The sequence below is a fragment of the Myxocyprinus asiaticus genome, chromosome 42, assembly GCF_019703515.2.
Source record: "Myxocyprinus asiaticus isolate MX2 ecotype Aquarium Trade chromosome 42, UBuf_Myxa_2, whole genome shotgun sequence".
Classification (NCBI taxonomy): Eukaryota; Metazoa; Chordata; class Actinopteri; order Cypriniformes; family Catostomidae; genus Myxocyprinus; species Myxocyprinus asiaticus.
In genome coordinates, this window is record NC_059385.1 from 31,164,713 (window position 1) to 31,190,000 (window position 25,288).

A 25,288-nucleotide genomic window follows, 5' to 3' on the forward strand; every position below is an offset into this window, starting at 1 on the left:
CCAAAAACATGGGTTGTGTCTCCATCTTCTGATTGGCATCGCCAGCAGGTGGGTGTGTCTTTAAGACCAAGCCTATACAATCTAGAGGGGGTCCAATAGAATCTATGTAAAATCTTGAATTGCATAAGGCGCACCCTTGCATCTCTAGATGCAGACTACGTTTTTTAGAATCCTAGCCCACACTCCCTCCTCCAGTACCAAGTTTAAATCTTTCTCCCATAATCTCTTGAGAGAAATTGAAGCTCCGTCCCCCAGACTCTGAATTAGCAGGAAGTACACTGATGCCTCATGACCTTTTTCAAAAGTAGTAATTAACACTCCCAGAGTATCTGCCGCTTTAGGGGGGTGTATGCTACTCCCAAAAATAGTACAGAGCAAGTGGCGCAGCTGTAAATGCCTAAAGAACTGAGATCTGGGAATCCCAAAAGGTTGAACCAAATTTTCAAAGGATCTCAACACTCCACTCTCATATAGGTCACCGAGTGTATTAACCTCCCTCACTATCCACTCTGACCAGCAGAAAGGGGACTTATTAATACATAATTTTGGGTTCAGCCATATGCTCGAGGCAACATTAAAATAAATGTCCGAATTAAACACTCTGGACACTTTTGTCCATACTGAGTGCAAATGCGAGATAACAGGGTGTAACTTAACTTTTCAGATTAGTTTGATAGAAAGGCTTTGCAATGGCAAAATAGGGGCAAGAAATTCCTGTTCAATACAAAACCAGGGAGGGGCTCTCTCAGGTGGAAGTTACCAATGAGCCAAATGTCTGAGACCGAATGCATACTAATAAAACAACATCTTGGGTAGGCCTAGCCCACTTTTGTCAGTCAGTCTATGCAACTTACTGAAATGTAATCTGGAACGTTTACCATTCCAAATGAAGGACTTCTCTATGCTTTCAAATTGCTTGAAATAAAAGAGGGGGACATCCATAGGGAGAGGCTGTAGCAGGTAGTTGAATTTTGGAATACAATTCATTTTAATAACATTAACCTGCCCAATCATTGATAAATGTAATGAAGCCCACCTGCCCACATCACTCGAAAACCTTTTTATTAAAGGGTCAAAACTAACTAACTAAATCACACAAATTTGCTGAGAATAAAATACCCAAATACTTAATGCCCTGTTTGTGCCACTGGAAGGCACCCGGCTGAAAAGCCGTTACCGGGCAATACGCTGTCAGAGCCAAAGCTTCGGATTTAGACCAATTAACTCTGTATCCTGAGAACTTAGAAAAGGAATTAATAATTCTGCGGAAGCAAGGCATAGATCTAGTAGGGTCGGAGATGAATAATAAAATATCATCTGCATAAATCAAAAGCTTATGTGTCACACCTCCCACCACCACCCCTGGAAAATGTTCCTGCTTTCTTATCACGGCTGCTAATGGTTCCAGGGCAAGACAGAACAGTAATGGGGAAAGAGGGCAACCCTGCCGGGTGCCCCTATCCAGAGTAAAATAATCTGAAATTAATCCAATCCAATTCTGTAGCATAAGATTTTAAAAACTCAGCAGCAAAGCTATCTAGCCCCGGAGCCTTGCCTGTAGGCAAGGCCTTAATTACCTCGCCAAGCTCCTCCAAGTTTATCTCAGAATCAAGAGAATTGTTTTGCTCAGCCGTCAGTTTAGGAAGTTCTAATGGTTCCACAAAGTTTCTAATGTCCTCATCAGTAGACGAAGACGTGGACCTATAGAGATCAAGATAGAATTCTTTAAAAGTATTATTAATATCAATGACTGAGGTACATATTTCACCACCAATCAATCAATCAGTCAAAAAATATTTTATAGCACACTTAAAAACAACAAATGTTGACCAAAATGCTGTACAAAATTGACCAACATGTAATAAATAGTAAAATAAAATAAGAATAAAATAAAATAACACCATAAAATAATACTGCACAATATGTTACAATGACTCATAAGCAAGGGAGAACAGGTGGGTCTTTAGACTTAAAAAGATTTAAGGTTGGACAAGACCTAATCAATAGCAGCAAAGCATTTCACAAGTGAGGGTCCATGACAGAAAAAGAAATATCACCCATAGTTTTAAGAGTCCTTGGAACACACAACAGTAGACTCTATATACCAACAATATAACCTTAAACTGAATCCTGTATGAGATAGGTAACCAGTGCAAAGAAGCCAGGACTGGAGAAACATAATTCATATTTCCTAATTCCTAGTTGCATTTTGCAATGTCTGAAGATGAGATAGTGATGCTTGAGATACACCTAAATACAGTGCATTACAATAATCAAGTCTAGAAGAGATAAAAGCATGGATTACAATCTCCAGATTCTTTAAAGACAGAAAAGGTTTTAATTTTGATATTTGAAAGTTGGAAAAAACCACCTCTAACCATAGCCTTTATTTGTTTATCGAATTATAATTGAGAGTCAAAGATGACACCAAGGTTGCGTGCCTCTGTATAAAGGTTAGAGGCCAAAGGCCCTGAATGTTTAGTAAAATTATTAAAAGGATCAGCTTTGCCAAATAACTTCTGTCTTAGAATCACTGACCTGGAGAAAATTAGTCACCATCCATCTTTTAATATCTTTAAGACAACCCAGCAACAATTCTATTGCAGAATTATCAGTGGATTTTAAAGGAAGATAGCACTGAATATCATCTGCATAACAATGATAATCGATTTTGTAGTTACGAAAGATAGACTTTAATGGTAATATGTATAATGAGAACAAGAGTGGTCCCAAAATCGAGCCTTGAGGTACTCCACAGGTGATTGAAGCAGAGGCAGAAGAATGATTCCCAATCTCAACAGAAAATGCTCTCCCCTTAAAATAAGTTGAGAACCACTCAAGGGCAGTGTCTTGAAGGCCCACCCAATTTCTTAACCGGTCTAAAAGAATATCGTGATCAATGGTGTCAAAGGCTGCGCTGAGATCCAGGAGAATTAGAATGGCACTTTTACCTGAATCAACCGCCAGCAACAGATCATTTGACACTTTGATAAGAGCAGACTCTGTGCTATGTTTGACTTTAAAACCCAACTGATATTTATCTAAAATACCATTTCTCTGCAAGAATCCTGAAAGTTGATTGAAAACAACCTTTTCCAGGACTTTAGATAAAAACGACAGTTGGGGCGATATTATTTAAATTCTGAAGAATCAAGACTCGACTTTTTAAGCACAGAATGGAACAACGCCATTAATAAGACTGCTATATATTATTGACAAGAGACTAGGTCCCAAAATGTCTATAACCTCTCAAAAAATGCGAGTGGGAACAACATCCAGTGAACAGCTAGCAGACTTCATGTGCTGAATCACATCTACTAAATAAGAAAGAGATACAGATTCAAACATTGAAAGGTGAAACGAACATGATAGAGAAATTAAAGGAACTAAATCAGGAGTAGTGATGCCAGATTTAATGGCATCAATCTTAGAAATGAAAAACTGCAGAAAACTATCACAAACTCCTGAAGTAGCGTCAGGAAATGTGGTAGATGTAGGTATTAATACTGCATTAATTGTACTAAATAAAACTTTAGGGTTATGTGAATTTCTTGAAATTAAATCAGAGAAAAACGTATGTTTAGATGCCTTGACAGAATGTTAATATTTAATCATGCAGTCTCTCAAAATTTGTGAAATTTGGAAATCTTTTTTCCACTTTCTTTCTGCTTTCCTCCATTTCTGTCTGAGCACCTGAGTATGTTCATTTAACCAGGGCTGTACCCTGGGTTTAGGAGTGTGACATTTATAAGGAGCTACAGTGTCCAGAATCTCAGTGCATACAGAGTTGAACAAGGAGACCAATTCTTCTATGCCCAGGCCTGAAGGTGGAGACTCAATGGTGCAAAGGAAAGGAGAAGAGCCATAAGAAGTTGAAAAATGGCTAGCTGTGGTAGAATTGATGAATTGAAAACGAACACAGCAACCTGATGGTTTATGAATAGAGACAATACCAGAAACAGTAATATCGAACATAATAGGCTTGTGGTCTGAAAGACAGATGTCTTCAATAACAACATTTGAAACTGGAAAGCCTAATGACAAAATCAAATCCAATGTGTGACCTTGCCTATGTGTGGAACTTAAAACAGACTGAGTAAAATTAAACGACTCAATAAGATATAAACATTCTTTAACCAAGGGCTTACTCGGGCAACAAACATGAATATTAAAATCTCCAAGGATTAAGAGACAATCAGAATGAGGCACAATACAAGATAAAAATTCTGAAAATTCAGCAATAAAATCCTTAGTATACTTAGGAGGTCTATATATAAGAGCACAAAGAACAGGACTACACAGGTCCACTTTAAACAGCTGAACCTCAAACGCGAATATTGTTATGCTGATAACAGACGACAATTGAAATAATTTCTAAAAATGTAGGCTACCACTCCACCTCGACCCGTGATCTTTGGAGAGCTCATAAATTCACAGTGACCAGTGGATGCTTCTGCTTAAGGACTCAACTCGCCAACACTTAACCAAGTCTCAGTCATAAAGAGAAAGTCTAGCTTATGGGCTGAAATAAAGTCACTGATTAAGAAAGTCTTGTTAAGGAGAGATCTTACATTTAATACAGCCATCTTCAGAGTGGTAGAATTGTTTGAAGGAAAACCATGAGGTTGAGTTGACAACAGCGGGACATAACCCAGAGAACAGTGATTGGCGAAATTCACCCCTCTCTTACTATGACTGTAAAATCTCTCTGATTTTGACTTTGATGTCTGTTCCGAATGCTCCGAAAAAACAGGAACAAGACAAACATTCCTCGCAGCAAAAGTGTGGTGCGATCTCCTCAAACGAACCAAGACACCACAACGCTTCCCTCGTCTCCTATTGCGTTTCCTTTTATGCAATGAGCAGTCCGGAAAGCAGCAGATATCTGCCGGCAGCAATGCCAAAACAGGAGGATCAGAAGCATTTTGGCCTCCGGGATTCCAACTGCAGAGATCTGCTGTAGAGTGTCGAATATTGAGAAGGAAATCGCAATCGTTGACTAAGAGCGAGGTAATTCCTTATGCAGACAGACAAAGTAACAGAGCGACTATAAACAATACATGAAATGTAAACACAAGACGGCAGCCTGCTGACAAACACACTGGCGCCATCTTGGATCTTCTGCCAACATCCAAGAAAAACAGTGTCCAGCAGATGGGCTACCAGCAGATTTCACTGAGGGAATGGTAGAAAAAGACTCGCTCTGTTTTATATATCTAGCCAGAAGTTTTCCTGCCTTGTCCCCACTCAAAGTATGACTGTCTTGCCCTGAATAGCCAAAACTCCACCTTTTGCGACAAAATAGTATTATGTCTGTATTTCAGTTGGGTCAATTCTCTGAAGCCATCAGACGACATTCAGCGCTTCAGCTCTGTCTCAGCACTAATTAATATTCCCTTCCAACTCCACGAGTTCTCATGCTTGAGGCATTACTGGTGAATGAGGCATACTGTATTATCCGGCCCCTAAGAAATGCCTTAAGTGCCTCCCAAGCCATGCCCACAGAGGATACTGAGGACCAGTTGGTCTCCATATAAACATTGATTTCAGCTTTTAACATTTGTTGGAATTCAGGATTTTGCAAAAGGGATACATTTAGGCACTAACTATATAATTTCCTTTTCTCCATATGTGGCAACACCTCTAAACTCACCAGGGTGTGATCTGAGACTAAAATGTTTCCAACTGAGCAATCAACAACAGTTGAAATGAGGGACTTCTATTCTAGAGTAAATCTTATGGACAGATGAAAAATATGTATAGTCCCTACCAGATGGGTTCATAAGTCTCCAAATATCTGTAAGACCAAGATTTTTACACATCCTGTGAAGCATCAGTGTTGCTCTAGGGGGCTTACACACTTTTGCTTCACTATGATCAAGGATCTGAGTCCATCAAAAGATTAAAGTCTCCTTCCAATATTATATTCTGAGGGGTGCCAGCGACATGCAACATCCCTTCAAGATCTATAAAAAAGCCCTGATCATCAATGTTAGGTGTGTAAATATTAGCCAAAATAAGACTTTGCCCTTGAATTTCTGCTAAAACAATAATGACTCTTCCTAATTTATCTTTAATCTGTTTGAGACATTTTAATTGTAGATGCTTACTTATCCGTGTAATGACTCCCCTGCTCTTACTTGAGCCAGCACTAAAGAAAACATGTCCACCCCATATCTTCCCAAATTTTTCAGCTTCCTGTGGGGAAAGATGCATTTGTTGAAGAAACACTATATCGTTTATACACTATATAAATAACCTTCCTTCTTTTTATGGGGTGCCCCAACCCATTCACATTCCATGTGGAGAGAGACAATCTGCTCATATCTGCTCATATTAACATTTGACATTTTGACATAGGAGAAAAAAAATTGTTAAAAACAAAATTATAAAGACCACATTCCAACATTAGTGCAACAATCAAACCCTGAACCTCCCCCAGAACCGCTAGGCAGAACCAGCACAAAAAAATAAAATAAAAAATAACACAATGTTCAGTGAGACGGCCCATTCGGCTGCTACATGAATGCAACAAATTAACAGATCACTCCAATGTCTTGCAAGAAATACTCCACGAAACAAACTCCAGCCAATAGGAGACATAAGCACAAGCAACTTGCAGATTCATCCACTCAACAGTCCCGAAGGAGTGTTACTACACAGAACAAACGCTGTAGCTCCTTATAAATGTCACACTCCAAAACCCAGGGTACAGCCCTGGTTAAATGAACATACTCAGGTGCTCAGACAGAAATGGAGGAAAGCAGAAAGTGGAAATAAAATTTCCAAATTTCACAAATTTTGAGAGACTGCATGATTAAATGTTAACGTGCAGATTCATCCACTCAACAGTCACGAAGGAGTGTTACTTCACAGAACAAACTCCAGACGCTAGGCGGAACCAGCACAAAAAGAATAAAAAAAGGTGCTCAGTTCCTTGAACAGTCAAGTGAATGTTCAATGAGTTGGTCTATTTGGCTACAATGTGAGTACCATAAAATAACTTAGTCCATTGACTTTATGAAGGACATCACTTGCTTGGGACATGTAAATGTTTTGCGGCCATCCTTAGCATCTATTCTCAATTTAGCTGGGAACATCAGTGCAAAAGCGAACTTCTGTTGATGTAAGAGTTTCTTGCATTCCTTGAATTGATCACGTTTCTCTCTTGTCGAATTTGCAAAGTCTGGGAACAAGAAAATGTTGTGGTTCTTCCAAAAAACCCTTCCTTTACTCCTCGCCTCATGCAACACGAGATCTTTATTGGATGATCTCAGAAATTTGGCCAGAATTGATTGTCTCCCTCAGTGGATCGCAGAGCCGGAACCCTGTGAGCTCACTCGATTTCCATCTTATGGCCTGTTATGTCAAGCAGATTAGGAAAAAGCCCGCCCAGGAATTTCACCATATCCGGACCCCTTTCGCCTTCAGGAATTCCGACGATTCGGACGTTATTCCGCTGGTTACGGTTCTCCTCCATCGATCTGTTTCTCGAAATCCCCCACTCTTGTGACCACCTCAGTGAATTTCGTCTCCATGGCAGTGATCGATCGACGTATTACAGCGAGATCTTCCAAGTCAGCAATGACCTTTGTCAGCATTGCCGACATGTTCAACAATTCTCGCAGAATTTCCCTTACTTCTCCGGCCAAATCGGCTCCCTGGCTCGCAGAGTGTATCGAATCTCACCGGTTTATATCATTAAAAGTGTTAAAACCAGCAAAGTGCACAGAGCTCACCGTTCACACATCCAAACCTCGCATGGTGTCATGTTACCTCCCCGTACCCATCATTAAAATTTTCTGTGACTTGTGCCACAGTATATCATCTGTCTGCTCGGACCAGATGGGATAGCCTTCGTTGCCCTCATGCATCGATGAGCCTTGGGTGCCCAACACCCAGTCGTCGGTTTGTGGTTTGTCCCTCATCGGACCACTCTCGGTAGGTACTCACCACTGCTGACCAGGAGCACCCCACAAGCCTTGCCATTTAAGAGATGCTGTGACCCAGTCGTCAGGCCATAACAATTTGGTCCTTGTCATAGTCGCTCAGGTCTTTACTCCTGCCCATTTCTCCTGCATTCAACACGTTGACTACGAGAACTGATTGTTTGCTAACCATCAAATCTACCCAGACCTTGACATGTGGCCTTGTTAGGAGATGATCAACATTATTCGCTTCATCTGTGAGTGGTCATAATGTTTTGGTTCATCAGTGTATATTACAGCTGTAACTAATCATGACCATGGTATAAGTGAGATAATCCTTGGCAAGATGTGCTTTAAACTATTTTAAATGCTCTTCATGTTGGGTGGTTCTTCGCCTCCACATTGTGCTTTTAAAATCATTTAACGGACACCTAGCCGTGGATTATCCCTTACATAGACTTTACGCTGTCTGCTATATGATACAGTCTAATATGTTCATCTAATATGTTAAGCAAACAATAAAAAATTAGATAGTTTAAAAATGGATAATGCCAAAAAAACAAAACAAAACAAAAAAATGAAAAAAACGTAACATATGATAACATCACTGCACAGGTGAGCTAAATACATTCCACTGTCGCACAATGTTGGTTTTATGCAACAAACACTTTTAAGCAATTCTTCATAACATACAAATAGTAAATATGACTCTAAATGTTTTAAAAGGAAATTTACTCGCTAACAAATTAGAATGATATTTTTGATGCGTGAAAAATCAATGCAAATTGCTCTAGGGCAGTTTTCCAGTGCAAAAATGTGCGGCCACCACACAGTGCACTGTGCCAGAAAAACAAATGAACATGACAACAAATACGTATTTTGACCAAGAAAAAGCATTTTATTGTTTAATTAAAAGTCATCCCTTCAAAATCAACAGTTTCATTGTCATCTCATATGCATCATATGCTTGCAAAGTGAAGAAAATGGGTTTGTTCAATAGAGAGTTAATATAGAAGGATGTAAACTGTCTGATTGTTGAGTGTGTAAATTAGAAATGTGTATATTAGAAATACATTTCAACAAGTGATACAGAAATCGAATGAACGATTAGTGGTTTCCAGTGAGATTTCTGCAGTTATAAGCTCTTAATTGTGAATGTTGGACAAGAACACCAGAGGGCACTGCAACATCAACATTTACAACAAATACTAGAGGAGACACATACATACAGTATATACAGTATACAGTATTCATCTTGTTTAACCCTTGTGCAACCTTCGGAACATTTTTGTCTTTTTCATTTTAGTTTTTTCGATCATTTTGTGCCAACAACATAAATTTTGCCAAAAGTATGTATTTTTGGGGGAGTTTTGATATTTTAACTTCAGTCCTAAAATACATCTATAATACACTGTGTACACAAAATAGTTACACTCAGGACCTTAAGGACAAAAATGTCCCCATTGAAACCCATTAAAACTGCCATATTTGATCCCAGTGCCATTAAAGCATTAAATCATGAATTCTATGATATTATGCTTTCAAACCAGAGCCCTGGCTTCAAATTGTAAATTTTTAATATTTTCCACAAGATGGCACCATTTTGCTCTTGTTTAGCCTATGGAGGAAATACATGCTTTTTTCATATTTTCTGTTTGCTGTATTATAGGGCACTGCAGGCCAATTGAATACATGATGCAGCTAAAATTGTGTGGGCATGCTGGTATGGATGTCAGAGTGTGTTTTGTATATGTGTATTGAGAAGTGTGGGTGTGTGTGTAAAAACAACAGTGGCATTATGTAAACAAACTGGCATTTAAAGGGTTAAAATCCTATGAAAATTAATGAATATTTGGTAGTTATGATCAGGACTGATGTTGGTTAAAAAAAGTCAGTGAAAGTGGAAAATAATATTAATATATAATATTTTTATGGCAGTTTTGTGATGCAAACATTTTTGTCCTCTAAGGTCCCGAGTGTTTTTTTTTTTTTTTTTTTTACATTTTTATCTGACACTGCACAAAAAAATAATAATGCATCAAAATCAATGTTGTTGCTAATCATTGACATATCCCAGAAAAAAAAAAAAAAAAAAAAAAAAAATTCCCCTTAGCATTTAGTATTTGTAAAATAATTCATTTTTTGTCCCCGAAGGACCTCTAAGTAACTTTTTTTAAAATTTATTTTTTATTGACGCACAAGGGTTAAGTATGACTATTTTGTTTGAAACATTTTAAAAAGTAATTTTCTTATGCTTTCAGTGGGGAATAAAAATATTCACTCAAGAGACTAGATTTAATTTCCTACAAAATGAAATTCTTGAGTTTCATTCTGTAATGTGACCTTTGTCTTTTTCATAGCTACATGGATCATAAAACATCATCTACTAAAATTAAATCACTGTAAAGTTCCTTCTTTTTTTTTCTGAACAGTTATGAATAAAAAGATGGTCCCTATTTTACTGCCTTTTTCAAAAGTGCTCTGAAGAAGTCAAGGGTTATAAAAGTCACAACTGTTTCAGTTTAGATCATATACACCATGAGATATTTTAGTCTTTTAGTCTAAAATATTTTGAAATTGAGTAAGATAGTACATTAATATTTTACCCAAGTTGTGTGAGAAATATAGGTGGTGATAATTTATTGTAGATATTCAAACATAAATGTTGCCCATATTTATCTTTTAAACGTTTCATTATTTGAAATGGACCACTTTCATAATATGAAGCTTAATATGACATAATACATTTAACAAAAACACATCCAGGTCGCATTTCACCCCAAAATCAAATAATTTAAAAAGGAATTTATATTTTGCATTTAAAATAAAAAAACGTTTATAAATATATACACTATCAGTCAAAAGTTGTGAAGCACTTACTCATTCTTTATTTTATATATATATATATATATATATATATATATATATATATATATATATATATATATATATATATATAAAATTATTTTTATTTTTTTCACATTTTAGAATAATAGTAAAGTCATCAAAACTATGGAATAACATAAATGGAACTATGGGAATTATGTTGTGACTAAACAAAATCCAAAAGAAAAAAAACTGTTACATTTTAGCATCTTCAAAGTAGTCACCCTTTGCCTAGAATTTGCAGACATGTACTCTTGACATTTTCTCAACCAACTTCTTGAGGTATCACCCTGGGATGCTTTTTAAACAGTATTGAAGGAGTTCCCATCTACGCTGGGCACTTATTGGCTGCTTTTCTTTATTATTTGGTCCAAGTCATCAATTTCAAAAATGTTATTAAATTATTAAATTAATATAGTAAATTACATTTTAGTTTTATAATGAAATAAATCAATATGGTGGCACAATTATATTTTTGTCTACAAACTAATTTCAAACATTTAAGCATACGCCTTCAGATCAAAAGTTTTTTAAGATCATGAGAATTGACGAAAATTACAGTCAAGTGTTTCAAAACTTCTGACCAGTAGTGTGTGTGTGTGTGTGTGTATATATATATATATATATATATATATATATATATATATATATATATATATATTTACAGTTGAAGTCAGAAGTTTACATGCACCTTAGCCAAATACATTTAAACTCAGTTTTTTTTTTTTTTTTTTACAATTCCTGGCATTTAATCATAGAAAACATTCGCTGTCTTAGGTCAGTTAGAATCACTACTTTATTTTAAGAATGTGAAATGTCAGAATAATAGTATAGAGCATTGCCTTTAAATTGTTTGACTTGGGTCAAACCTTCCACAAGCTTCTCACAATAAGTTGCTGGAATTTTAGCCCATTCTTCAAGACAGAACTGGTGTAACTGAGTCAGGTTTGTAGGCCTCCTTACTCATACACACACTTTTTCAGTTCTGCCCACAAATTTTCTATTGGATTGAGGTCAGGGCTTTGTGACCAGAACTCAGAAGGTCCAAAAAAGCACATAAAGACAGCATAAAATTAATCCATACGAATCTAGTGGTTAAATCCATTTCTTCAGAAGTGATATGATAGGTGTGGGTGAGAAACAGATCAATATTTAGGTCCTTTTTTACTGTACATCTACACTTTCACCTTCACATCCAGATTATGATATGGAAGTGACTTTCACTTTTACATTCAGCCACCTACTGGTCAGGTCTGGTCAAAGGTGGAGATTTATCACAAAAAAGGGCTTAAATATTGATCTGTTTCTTACCCAAACCTATCATATTGCTTCAGAAGATATGGATTTAACCACTGGAGTCTTATGGATTACTTTTATGCTGGCTTTATGTCCTTTTTGGTCCTTTTGAAAAGTCATACACATCTGGGATGACATGAGGGTGAGTAAATGGTTAGAACATTTTTGGTTGAACTATGCCTTTAAGTTACTTTCCAAAAAGTTACTTTTTTTCTGCTCAAAAATAAAAAATAATGTCTATATTTCCTCTTTGTTCATTGACACGTTAGGAGGCACACACCCTTCAGCTGTCACATAACGCATACAAATGTACATAATAATGTAATTCATGTTTTAAATGCTACATTCTACATATGTAATATTATTTTAGAAAAATGTGTAGCCCAAGTATTCTAATTAATTTAATGTAAAGTAATACACGTTAAAGTCAGTAAGTGTAATCCGATTACAACAATTTGAAATTCAGTGTGCTATCCTACTTTTTATACTATAAATTAGTTACAGTATTACAGTAATTAAATACTTCGTAATTAGATTACACCCATCTTGTAGTCTGAACTATGAGCAGATTAACACATACCAGCCGATGTTTACATAAATTCGCCTTTATGACCATGAACAACTGTGTGAACTATGTCCATTTTCATATGTGAAGAGGTTAGCCAATCACAGGAGTCCATTTCCATATACAGTGGTGTGAAAAAGTGTTTGCCCCCTTCCTGATTTCTTATTTTTTTGCATGTTTGTCACTTAAATGTTTCAGATCATCAAACAAGTTTAAATATTAGTCAAAGATAACACAAGTAAACACAAAATGCAGTTTTTAAATGAAGGTTGTTATTATTAATGGAAAACAAAATCCAAACCTACATGGCCCTGTGTGAAAAAGTGTTTGCCCCACCTGTTAAAACATAACTTAACTGTGGTTTATCACACCTGAGTTCAATTTCTCTAGCCACACCCAGGCCTGATTACTGCCACACCTGTTCTCAATCAAGAAATCACTTAAATAGGACCTGCTTGACAAAGTGAAGTAGACCAAAAGATCTTCAAAAGCTAGACATCATGCCGAGATCCAAAGAAATTCAGGAACAAATGAGAAAGAAATTAATTGATCTATCAGATCTATCAGTCTGGAAAAGGTTATAAAGCCATTTCTAAAGCTTTCGGACTCCAGAGAACCACAGTGAGAGCCATTATCCACACATGGAACATGGAACAGTGGTGAACCTTCCCAGGAGTGGCCGGCCGACCAAAATTACCCCAAGAGCGCAGCGACAACTCATCCAAGAGGTCACAAAAGACCCCACAACAACATCCAAAGAACTGCAGGCCTCACTTGCCTCAGTTAAGGTCAGTGTTCATGACTCCACCATAAGAAAGAGACTGGGCAAAAATGGCCTGCATGGCGGAGTTCCAAGACGAAAACCACTGCTGAGCAAAAAGAACATTAAGGCTCGTCTCATTTTTGCCAGAAAACATCTTGATGATCCCCAAGACTTTTGGGAAAATACTCTGTGGACTGACGAGACAAAAGTTGAACTTTTTAGAAGGTGTGTGTCCCATTACATCTGGCGTAAAAGTAACACCGCATTTCAGAAAAAGAACATCATACCAACAGTAAAATATGGTGGTGGTAGTGTGATGGTCTGGGGCTGTTTTGCTGCTTCAGGACCTGGAAGACTTGCTGCGATAAATGGAACCATGAATTCTGCTGTCTACTAGAAAATCCTGAAGGAGAATGTCCGGCCATCTGTTCGTGACCTCAAGCTGAAGCGAACTTGGGTTCTACAGCAGGACAATGATCCAAAACACACCAGCAAGTCCACCTCTGAATGGCTGAAGAAAAACAAAATGAAGACTTTGGAGTGGCCTAGTCAAAGTCCTGACCTGAATCCTATTGAGATGCTGTGGCATGACCTTAAAAAGGCAGTTCATGCTCAAAAACCCTCCATTGTGGCTGAATTACAACAATTCTGCAAAGATGAGTGGGCCAAAATTCCTCCACAGCGCTGTAAAAGACTCATTGCAAGTTATCGCAAACGCTTGATTGCAGTTGTTGCTGCTAAGGGTGGCCCAACCAGTTATTAGGTTTAGGGGGCAATCACTTTTTCACACAGGGCCATGTAGGTTTGGATTTTGTTTTCCCTTAATAATAACAACCTTCATTTAAAAACTGCATTTTGTGTTTACTTGTGTTATCTTTGACTAATATTTAAACTTGTTTGATGATCTGAAACATTTAAGTGTGACAAACATGCAAAAAAATAAGAAATCAGGAAGGGGGCAAACACTTTTTCACACCACTGTATAAGTCTTAAAGCTGCACTAGCAAAAATGAAATTACTCTGCGTTTTTGATGCAAGAAACCTTGACTAACATTATAAGACTTTAAGGAAAAATTTAAATGCCAATGAGCATAATATGGCCCTAAAAGTAAAACAACAAGTTCAGCCATGCATTTCACTTGCATTTACAAAAAAAGATACATTTGCTTGAATCTGATCATTATTTGTTCTATGTGTAGATATTTGTTGGCGAGATCTCAATGTACATCATGAAGTCCACTAGAGAATTTCTCATCGCCCAGGAGAAAACCATCGTGACGGGGGAATGCTGCTATCTGAATCCTCTTTTCCGCAGAATCATCAGGTTTATTGGTGAGTCCTCCGGTTTGATCAGTGTCAATGTACTTTGGTGGACTGATATAGATTTTTCAGTGGTGGGTGCTGATATCTCAGTAGCAGGGTGATAAAATATACCAATGTGTATCAATGTTTCCTAACCCTGTTCCTGGAGGGCCCCCAACAGAATGCATTTTTGATTTCTCCCTTTTCTGACATATTTCAGGTCTTAAAGCACTCTATAATTAATGAGTTGAATCAAGTGTGAAAGATTAGGGACACATTCAAAATGTGCAGTGCATTCCAAATGCATAAATAATACCTTTTGTAGGGCACTTTGAAATGGAGAACAATCATCACTGCCACTGTGTAGGGTTGTTTCAAATGGGAATGCTCAAAATAATAACTTCAAAAGGCCCTTCCAAATTAACGTTTTTGTAGGATTCAACTGTTAAACACTTCGCTCCCAAAAAAAAAGTTTAAAATATGTATTTATTAGAATAAATGAAACAAATGTTTAAAATATAAAGCATTCAGAATGTCTTCATAAGTCTAACCATTTTAAAACATGCTCTTTTTGGTTTGCATTTTAAAAGTGGTTATTAATGAGTAGGGCTGAAACTTGTCGAATAGTTCTTTGATCTCATGGGACGTAACATGAGATCATTTTAAACTCTAAAGATGATTCGTTTTATCCAGAGAATGCTACAACCCAAGAGTCCAGACACTCCAAAGTACCCAAAATTATGTAGATGGCAAAGTAAAATACAGAATCGATGTTGTCGTGAAATAAAGCGCAGCTGGCGTTCCGCGGCAGCAAAATTTGAGAGATTGAAACTGCTCCCAGCTGATGAACACTCTCTTGTGCATGCATGTTTGTATAGCCTTCATTTCTCAAAACAATGATTGACTGAGTTTCTAGAGAAAGCTGTTTCTTTTTTTGCCATTTTTGGCCTAATATTGACCTTAAGACATGCCAGTCTATTGCATACTGTTGCAACTCAAAAACAAAGACAACATTAAGCTTTATTTAACGAACCAAATAGCTTTCAACTGTGTTTGATATAATGGCAAGTGATTTTCTAGTATCAAATTAGCAATTTAGTATGATTACTCAAGGATAAGGTGTTGGAGTGATGGCTGCTGGAAATGAGGCCTGTCTATATTTAATAAGAAAATTACTTTTTTCAAATAGTGATGGTGCTGTTTTTTACATCAGTAATGTCCTGACTATACTTTGTGATTTGGTTGAATGCCACTTTGGTGAATTATATTACCAATTTCCTTCTGAAACGGCTAAATCTGTACCGCCAGTGTTTGTGCATATAATCAGATGTGGCTTATTTGTTGCGTTTTTTTAATGAAACATGAACAGAATATGAAAAAAAGCATCACACAAGATTACTTAGAGCAGATGCTTCCAATTAAAACGAGCCCAAATACAACTTGATTTGATTTGATGCATAAATCTTGAGTTAATCTTCAAGAAGCGCTGAGCTCCTTGACATGCTGAGCGGCTGAAGGAAAGTCGGCTGCTCCTTTGTCCTAGTGACTGTCAGTTGGATGCAGCTTAGTGATGCAACTTAGTGTTTTTATTTCTCTCAACAACATGATTTTGATCAGGTGTGACTTTATTTCCAGAAAATATGGTATGTACATTTAGAATATTTACATATTAAGAAAATGTGACCAGTGCTTGTCCACGCAAAACTCAACACCACAATTCTACGGTGCTGTGGGTGGTTCCCAGTGCATCCGTTTGTGGTTGCTAAGGCTTTCCGAGTAGTTTTCATCCAATTTTCTTGGTTCTTTGTGGGGGTTTTTCAAAACCGTTATATTTAAATTTTGGTATGTTAGGGATTTTGGAAAATGCTTTAATGAGCTTTCAGAAGTTAAAATACAACACATATCGTGATCCACTGTTTTTTTTTTTTTTTTTATGGTATTTTGATTTACAAGAGAGATTTTAAAGTAAAAGCTGAACTGTGCTCCGCTGTGGCTGTTTTATTGATTAGGAACTGACATGACAGGAGGAACACGACACTACCTCCAAAACACATCAATTGTAAATGTTTGCTACAGACATTTTGGCCCACACAATCAGCAAAACCTCATAATAAAATTTCACATGCTGTTTTAATGCTGTGATATCTGCAGGATCTTGGTTTAGTACACATTTGCTATGTTGCCCACCATGCTGCACTCTAGCACTGATGTGAAATGAAATTATAAACATGATACTGGCCCTGATGCATAATTCAATGCATCTCAAGTAATGGTATCCACTGAGGCTTGGTAATGCAGTGATATGTACCATATCAAGGCCTTTCCACAGTCTCAAGCAATCGTGACCAAAGAGCATTCCAGACCACTTGTGTAGATGGCAGCGTGCCTCAACAAACCTCACAAGCTGCTCAGCCACAGAATGAGAGCCAGTCACACAAGACGTGTTCTTGAGACGCAATATTTTAAGTTTCAAGTACTTTTAACTTAACACAGCGTCCTACGCTTTTGGCCTTTATGACACTGAAAACCAGGGAGATGTTTCAAAAGCGTCCATCTAACACACATGAACAAAGACTGAAAATTAACATTTTAAACTCAATTGCAAAATAGTTTGCTGTCGACCGTAGGCTTGTTCGATGATATGGGAATAAAACAAACTTTTTGTATTTTCTAATTAATGCTTTACTCATATACCACAATAATGCAATATATTTCTATCTGAATTATTGTATTTATTATACGCCATACATTAAATTATTTATATATATATTTATATTGAATTATATTTATTTGGGGGCCTTTCTCAGCAAATAATGATTATATGTGATTAATTGCGATTAATTATATTAATTCATTAGCGTGTCATATAATTATTTTGATTACAAATATTAATTTATTTGACAGCCCTAGTAACAACATGAGGGTGAGTAAATGATGAAAGGATTTCATTTTTTTGGGTGAACTATTCCTTTCACATCATTCCTTGTAAGATCACACAATGAGTTGGAAAATTTACATCTGAGAAAGCTCTGATAACTATAGAGGACATCATAATTACATGCATAAGAAAGTGTAGTAGAGTAGTTGTGTTTATGCAAAATGGTGTATGCAAATTTTGCATTTGCTCTAGTGGGCATCTGTAATTACTAAAGATAAGAATAACAGATTGTTTCATCAAGACTGCATTGGTATTCATGGGAGTCGTTTTAAGCCCTTGTCTGATTTGCTTATGTTTTCCTTGTCTTGATTAGGAGTAACAGCCTGAATTATTTAATTTTTTTTTTTTTTTGCTGTTTCTCACCGCAGGTGTCTTTGCGTTTGGCCTGTTTGCCACTGACATCTTTGTCAACGCTGGTCAGGTAGTGACTGGCAGTCTGGCGCCATATTTCCTGAGTGTCTGCAAGCCAAATTATACGGGGATGGACTGTCACGTAAACCACCAGTTCATCGCAAATGGCAAAATCTGCACTGGGAACCAGGTGGTGGTGGAGAGAGCCAGGAGATCCTTCCCGTCCAAAGACGCTTCGCTTGGTGTCTACTCGGCCGTCTACGTCACTGTAAGAGACTGGAGTGTGAATCAGAAATATAGTCTGCAATTGCATTTGTCTTCTGTTGTATTAGTATGTGTTGATACTTCAATAGGAAAGTCATTTTTTTTTAATTGGCTCATACTTTAAAGGGTTGTTAATATTTTATGTTTTGATTGCATCATAGGACTAGGCTTTTGAAAAGCATTTAGTACCGTGAAAATATAGCTACACTGCATAGAAGAAAAAATTGTTCTTAAGTTAGAATCTTCACCTTTGAGTTTGAAATGCAAATGTATTACTTAGTATTACTTAGAGACATACATAACATAATAATCTATGAAATGCACTTCATTGCAGTTTGTTAGCAGCATGCTAACTAGAAATTCTGAGACACTTTGCAGTCGTACTTAGGGCTATTCGGACCTAGAGGGATATGACAAAAACAATTGTGAAACCTGTAAATGTCCTGGTCATATTTAACCCCATATCAAAAAAAAAAAAAAAAAGATTTTTCATAAAGAAAATGAAGCCTACATTGTCACTTTGCATTGTGACATTATTTTCAGTACAATTAAGCATATTTTACCACCCAATTTTTATTACCTGCAAACATCCATTTTTTTCATTTATAATTATTGCATAACTGTAATATTTTTACTATAGATGCTGTTGTATGATTTTTTTTTTATTTTTTTATTAAAATCAACAAAAATTAAAGGCAGTACCAAGGAAGTATGTATAAATCCTTTACAATTTAAATATATATATATATATATATATATATAATTCATTTATTTAGTTGCGGTAAGAAGATTATCACAATGACCATATTGTTTTTTTCTTTTTGCTTTCAAGTAAAGAGAGTTGATGGATAAATTCTATGTAGCTGCCATGAAAACAAAGTCACAGTGTAAAACATCTTAACTGCCATTAAATTGGCTTAATTCAGCTATATGTAAAATATAATTATTGTTTGTTTCTTTTAATTTCTCAGTAAAATATGTCCAGGCCATGTTCTTAACAGGTTTTGTGAAAATCACCCATGACTTTAAGAAAAGTTTGCATACCTGAATGAAAGCAAAACGATACAGAAATATATCAGTGTATTGATAATGGTGTTCTACCATTAGTAATAATAATAGTAAAGCTGTTATATTAGATATGGTTTTAGGTAGGTATAGTATACTGTATATGGGTGAATCTCAAGATTTTTAGCATTGTGACATTTTTATAATTTTATTTTTTATTGCTGACAATTCAGCACATTGTATTTGACACACTGTAATTTCCATTACAAAATTATATTCCTAATTTTGTTATAAAAATACTGTAATAGATGTTTATTTTTAACAGCATAAAATATAGCCGCAAATGGCAATTATCGGGGGCCAAGCACATGTGAAAAGATTACCAAAATCATCAAATTTTAATAGAATATTTCCTGTGGATGCTGTGTACACAGTTGTTTTTGGTTCAGATTTCAACTGCTGTGATCACAGTTGCACAATTAGGATTTTCTTAAGTTATAGCGGCACCTAGTATCGGAAATTGATGAAAATTGGCACGTGCCTTCAGAGTGTTCTGTTGTCCAGGTGTTAGTTTTGTTAAGTTTGGATATTGCGCTCACAACATGCACTATGTGGCCAAAATTTTGTGGACACCATATATGCTTGATGAACATTTAATTTCATAATCATAGGCCAGACACCCTAAAATGTATGGAGTATAATTATGATTTGTCTTGACTGGAATTAATGGAGTAACCATTTTGGCCATATAGTGTATATGCCAAGTCGGTATGGGCCACACCCTAAAAACATTTTGGCTTATATCTTCCAAACGACATGACGAATCAAATTTCATTTGAAAAGATGATGCATACAAAATGTTGTGTGAATCAGACAAAAGGCTCAGGAAGAGTTCGAAAAAGTGGTAGAATTTTTCTTGTGGAAATGGAAACCATGACCATATGATTTGGGGGCACTGAAGGATTCAGAGAAAATACTGTTTTTTTTTTTTTTTTTTTTTTTTTTTTATTCCAGCCCTTATGGTTCAGGAGTTATTAGTGAAAAAGCGTAACTCCAATTTGCTTTGATGAATAAAAATTATTTTGATTACCTTTTGTCAAGAGTGTCTGAAGATGATGTAGTCCTAAATTTGCGTGAATTCGCAGGAGTTCGAAAAAGTGGTAAAATTTTATGAAAGGAATCCGTGGAATTTTGATTCAAACCTTCACGGTTCCACCGTTATTAGCGAAAACATACATTATTATTGTAGTGCCACCTAGTGGTGGATGGGAATGTGTGTAGCAGTTGGGATTTTCACCAGACTGTTCTCACAGTGAAATTGGAAACAGTAGGTTGACTTTTTTTTTTAGCTGCAATTGGTCTGTGCTTACCGAAATTTGAAATTGCAAAGCAATTTTGTTTTCAACTGTACAGGGAAGAGGAATGTTGAAAACATTCTTCAAAAAAAGTGCTGATAGGGATGCATTTATTTATTTTTTAAATTTGATTTGAAGTGTGAATAGGTTTTCACTGTGTTTTAAAGCCACATTTCTGATGCTGAATTGCAGTGGAGTAAGTTTTGACTGTGCGCTCTCTCTCTCGCTCTATGTGGGAATTAGAGGTTATTTACTCCTATTGCTTTCTCCATAATTGGCCATAATTTCCCTGAAGTGGAGGATGCACTGTGTATTTATTTAAAGTTGATTTCCTCAGTCACCTGCTGCAGAATAAGGCCAGTTAATAAATCACTTCCTCAACGTGTGTGTGTTTTGTGTGCGTGTGCGTGCGGGGGTGTATGTGTTTCCAGATGTACATCACGAGCACTATCAAGACTAAAAGCAGTCGTCTGGCAAAGCCTGTGCTCTGTCTGGGGATCCTGTGTGCTGCTTTCCTCACTGGTCTGAACCGGGTCTCTGAGTACCGCAACCACTGCTCAGACGTCATCGCTGGATTCATATTAGGAAGCTCTGTAGCTCTCTTTTTGGTGGGTTTCATAGTGTGCTCTTATTATTTTGTTTATTTTATTCTTTATCATTTTATAATATACTGTATTTTATCACCTATAGTTACTATTTTTAGTTTTCATTTGTTTCCTACATAAATCCTATTTACACCATGTAGGGGTGTAAATATTTGCTCTAAAATAGTATGATTCAATGCATCCGCAATCTCAGACTTGGTCACAAATTATGACTCAGAATAATTTTACAACTGTAAATAGGTCCAGAATTGTATTTTGGTTAAGTCGTGAGATTCATGGGGTATTACAGTAATTGACCTTAAGCCTATACTAACTTGGCAACTGTTGCAGATTGCAGTTTGGTCTTACAAGGCTTTCTTTGTCTTCATTGGGAAATGTATTTTTAATAATAATAAAAACCTTTTCAAGACAAACCTACCGTGAGCTCCAAGAGCTTCTATAGATGCCACAAGTTATTGTTACATATTAGAAGTTCATAAAAAATCATTTGGTGAAGAACTACACTACCCATAATCCTGAATAGTTATCCACCAATCAGAGAAGTCACTGTTGCCATGGAAATCACAGCAAAAGAGCTCAGCACAGACCATCCACTCCCATGAAGCATTGTGAATGACAGTCTCAGTACACTCTCAAACGACTTGTATATTTATATAGCCTATATCTGATTATACAACATTTAGTTCTGGTCCTCGAATCTGATTGGACAAGAGACGTTCCATGAGTACTGATGTCTCACACCATCAGCACTCGGATACTTCACTGTTTCCATCACTCCGCTTGTGTCCGTGCCGTTCTAAACTAAAGTGTAAGAGCAGCACAGATGTGTAAAAGAGCTACAGTGATGTGTCTCTTTTCATTTCCCCCTGTGACATTCAATATTTGAGCCAGCAGGTGGCGACAAAAGACCAGTTTTATCTGTTATGAGCCAGTAAAGTTTGACATGCAGTGAGCGGTTTCTTTGAAGTCATCGGCATTGTCTCTCACTCTGTGATCACTCAAATTACTACAACAGCTGGGACCCCTGCTTCGATGGCTATTTTTACACAGAGAAAATAGGATGTCTTTGACCAGAATTCCATTATCTTAACACTACACTACTGCTTGTGAGTCGAGACAGACGCAGGTAATCACACAAGCTCAATCAGTCACTCGCTTGCTCTCCCTTTCTCTCTAACACACACACACACACACACACACACACACACACACACACACACATCCTTGTTTCTCCAAAAACTTGTTAGAAACAGCCCAAGCCATCATGACTAGTTCTAAAGTGATGTTTTCAAATTAGTTATGGAGGCTTGTGCACATCTTTTGAATTAGCAACATTTTTTGTGACAGTCCTTGGTTTTTATTTACTATTGTATAAAAGTAATATCACACTCACAATCATGCTGTGTGGCCCTAAATCAGCACGGCTGTGATTATCTGCGGCCGAATCACAGAAATGCTGATGTAGGGCCATACAGCACTCTTATGTGATATTGCTTTAACTACAGCTGGGACCCCCCCTTCGATGGCTATTTAATAAATTTAAAATATATTCATTATTTTTTCAACTTATAATCAATGAATATACAGGTGCATCTCAATAAATTAGAATGTCATGGAAAAGTTCATTTATTTCAGTAATTCAACTTAAATTGTGAAACTCGTGTATTAAATAAATTCAGTGCACACAGACTGAAGTAGTTTAAGTCTTTGGTTCTTTTAATTGTGGTGATTTTGGCTCACATTTAACAAAAACCCACCAATTCACTATCTCAAATTAGAATATGGTGACATGCCAATCAGCTAATCAACTCAAAACACCTGCAAAGGTTTCCTGAGCCTTCAAAATGGTCTCTCAGTTTGGTTCACTAGGCTACACAATCATGGGGAAGACTGCTGATCTGACAGTTGTCCAGAAGACAATCATTGACACCCTTCACAAGGAGGGTAAGCCACAAACATTCATTGCCAAAGAAGCTGGCTGTTCACAGAGTGCTGTATCCAAGCATGTTAACAAAGTTGAGTGGAAGGAAAAAGTGTGGAAGAAAAAGATGCACAACCAACCGAGAGAACCGCAGCCTTATGAGGATTGTCAAGCAAAATCGATTCAAGAATTTGGGTGAACTTCACAAGGAATGGACTGAGGCTGGGGTCAAGGCATCAAGAGCCACCACACACAGACATATCAAGGAATTTGGCTACAGTTGTCGTATTCCTCTTAAGCCACTCCTGAACCACAGACAATGTCAGAGGCGTCTTACCTGGGCTAAGGACAAGAAGAACTGGACTGTTGCCCAGTGGTCCAAAGTCCTCTTTTCAGATGAGAGCAAGTTTTGTATTTCATTTGGAAACCAAGGTCCTAGAGTCTGGAGGAAGGGTGGAGAAGCTCATAGCCCAAGTTGCTTGAAGTCCAGTGTTAAGTTTCCACAGTCTTTGATGATTTGGGGTGCAATGTCATCTGCTGGTGTTGGTCCGTTGTGTTTTTTGAAAACCAAAGTCACTGCACCCGTTTACCAAGACATTTTGGAGCACTTCATGCTTCCTTCTGCTGACCAGCTTTTTAAAGATGCTGATTTCATTTTCCAGCAGGATTTGGCACCTGCCCACACTGCCAAAAGCACCAAAAGTTGGTTAAATGACCATGGTGTCGGTGTGCTTGACTGGCCAGCAAACTCACCAGACCTGAACCCCATAGAGAATCTATGGGGTATTGGCAAGAGGAAAATGAGAAACAAGAGACCAAAAAATGCAGATGAGCTGAAGGCCACTGTCAAAGAAACCTGGGCTTCCATACCACCTCGGCAGTGCCACAAACTGATCACCTCCATGCCACGCCAAATTGAGGCAGTAATTAAAGCAAAAGGAGCCCCTACCAAGTATTGAGTACATATACAGTAAATGAACATACTTTCCAGAAGGCCAACAATTCACTAAAAATGTTTTTTTTTTTTTTTATTGGTCTTATGATGTATTCTAATTTTTTGAGATAGTGAATTGGTGGGTTTTTGTTAAATGTGAGCCAAAATCATCACAATTAAAAGAACCAAAGACTTAAACTACTTCAGTCTGTGTGCATTGAATTTATTTAATACACGAGTTTCACAATTTGAGTTGAATTAATGAAATAAATGAACTTTTCCACGACATTCTAATTTATTGAGATGCACCTGTATGTCAGTGATTTTATTTTGTTTCCTTGTTTTTTATTTGATTATGCCATTTACAATGTGTAACAGATGTTCGTATTTGAGTGAAAAGGAGGAAGCGGGACACGGCGATTCCAACTCAGGAATGTCACTTTTTATTAACTGAAAAATAAACACGTTAGCTTAAAGTGCAACAGTGAAGCTTCAATTCAAACACTCAGACATTGAAACACGGCAGCGGCAAACACACAAACAGCTTCTCAGCTGGGCACTCTCTCTCTCTTTCGGTGGACTGGGCTGTCTTTTATCTCCCCCTACTCTCAATGTAAACATGGAAAAGGTAATTAGTCACAGTTCATCTCAGGTGGATGTCCTTACCACTTTCTCTCTCCCCAGATGGATGCTTGACCATGCCCTCACCTCCAAACAATGCTTCATGGATGAGTGATTCATTGCTTGCTTTAAATCAAATGTTGTAATGTTGTGATTTCTCTGGGAGCTGGTTGGTTTGGTTCATGACTTTAAACTCTTTATTGAAGATTTTTCATCAAATCCTTATGGATGAAATGAAAGTAGGGCTGCAACTAATGATTATTTGATAATCGATTAATCTTCGATTTATTTAATCAATGAATCGATTAATCAGAAATTAATTTTTATTTCCTGTATTTTATTAAAATATGATAAAAAATAAAATAAAAAACAATGATAAAGGGATTAAGGATTTGGTGTGATTTACAGTACTGGATTCTCAGTTCTATACTTGCAAAGTTTGAATCCTGAAAAGTTAAGTTTGAATTTATTATTATTATTATTATTATTATTAATTTTTTTTAGGACACATGTAAGACAGTTCCTTTCTTTTACTTGTAAAACTTAGCAAAAAG

The 25,288-nt window shown here is 36.8% G+C and overlaps 1 protein-coding gene across 3 annotated transcripts in view; it reads left to right on the forward strand.

Moving 5' to 3' along the window:
- LOC127432645 (phospholipid phosphatase-related protein type 1-like) overlaps positions 1–25,288 on the forward strand; it is a 152,030-nt gene that overhangs the window by 109,773 nt on the left and 16,969 nt on the right. For all 3 annotated transcript variants that reach the window (XM_051683964.1, XM_051683963.1, XM_051683965.1), the window contains 3 exons: positions 14,638–14,770; positions 18,047–18,297; positions 21,085–21,261. In XM_051683964.1, the coding sequence (XP_051539924.1) occupies positions 14,638–14,770; positions 18,047–18,297; positions 21,085–21,261 (561 nt within the window). The remainder of the gene's footprint in view (positions 1–14,637; positions 14,771–18,046; positions 18,298–21,084; positions 21,262–25,288) is intronic.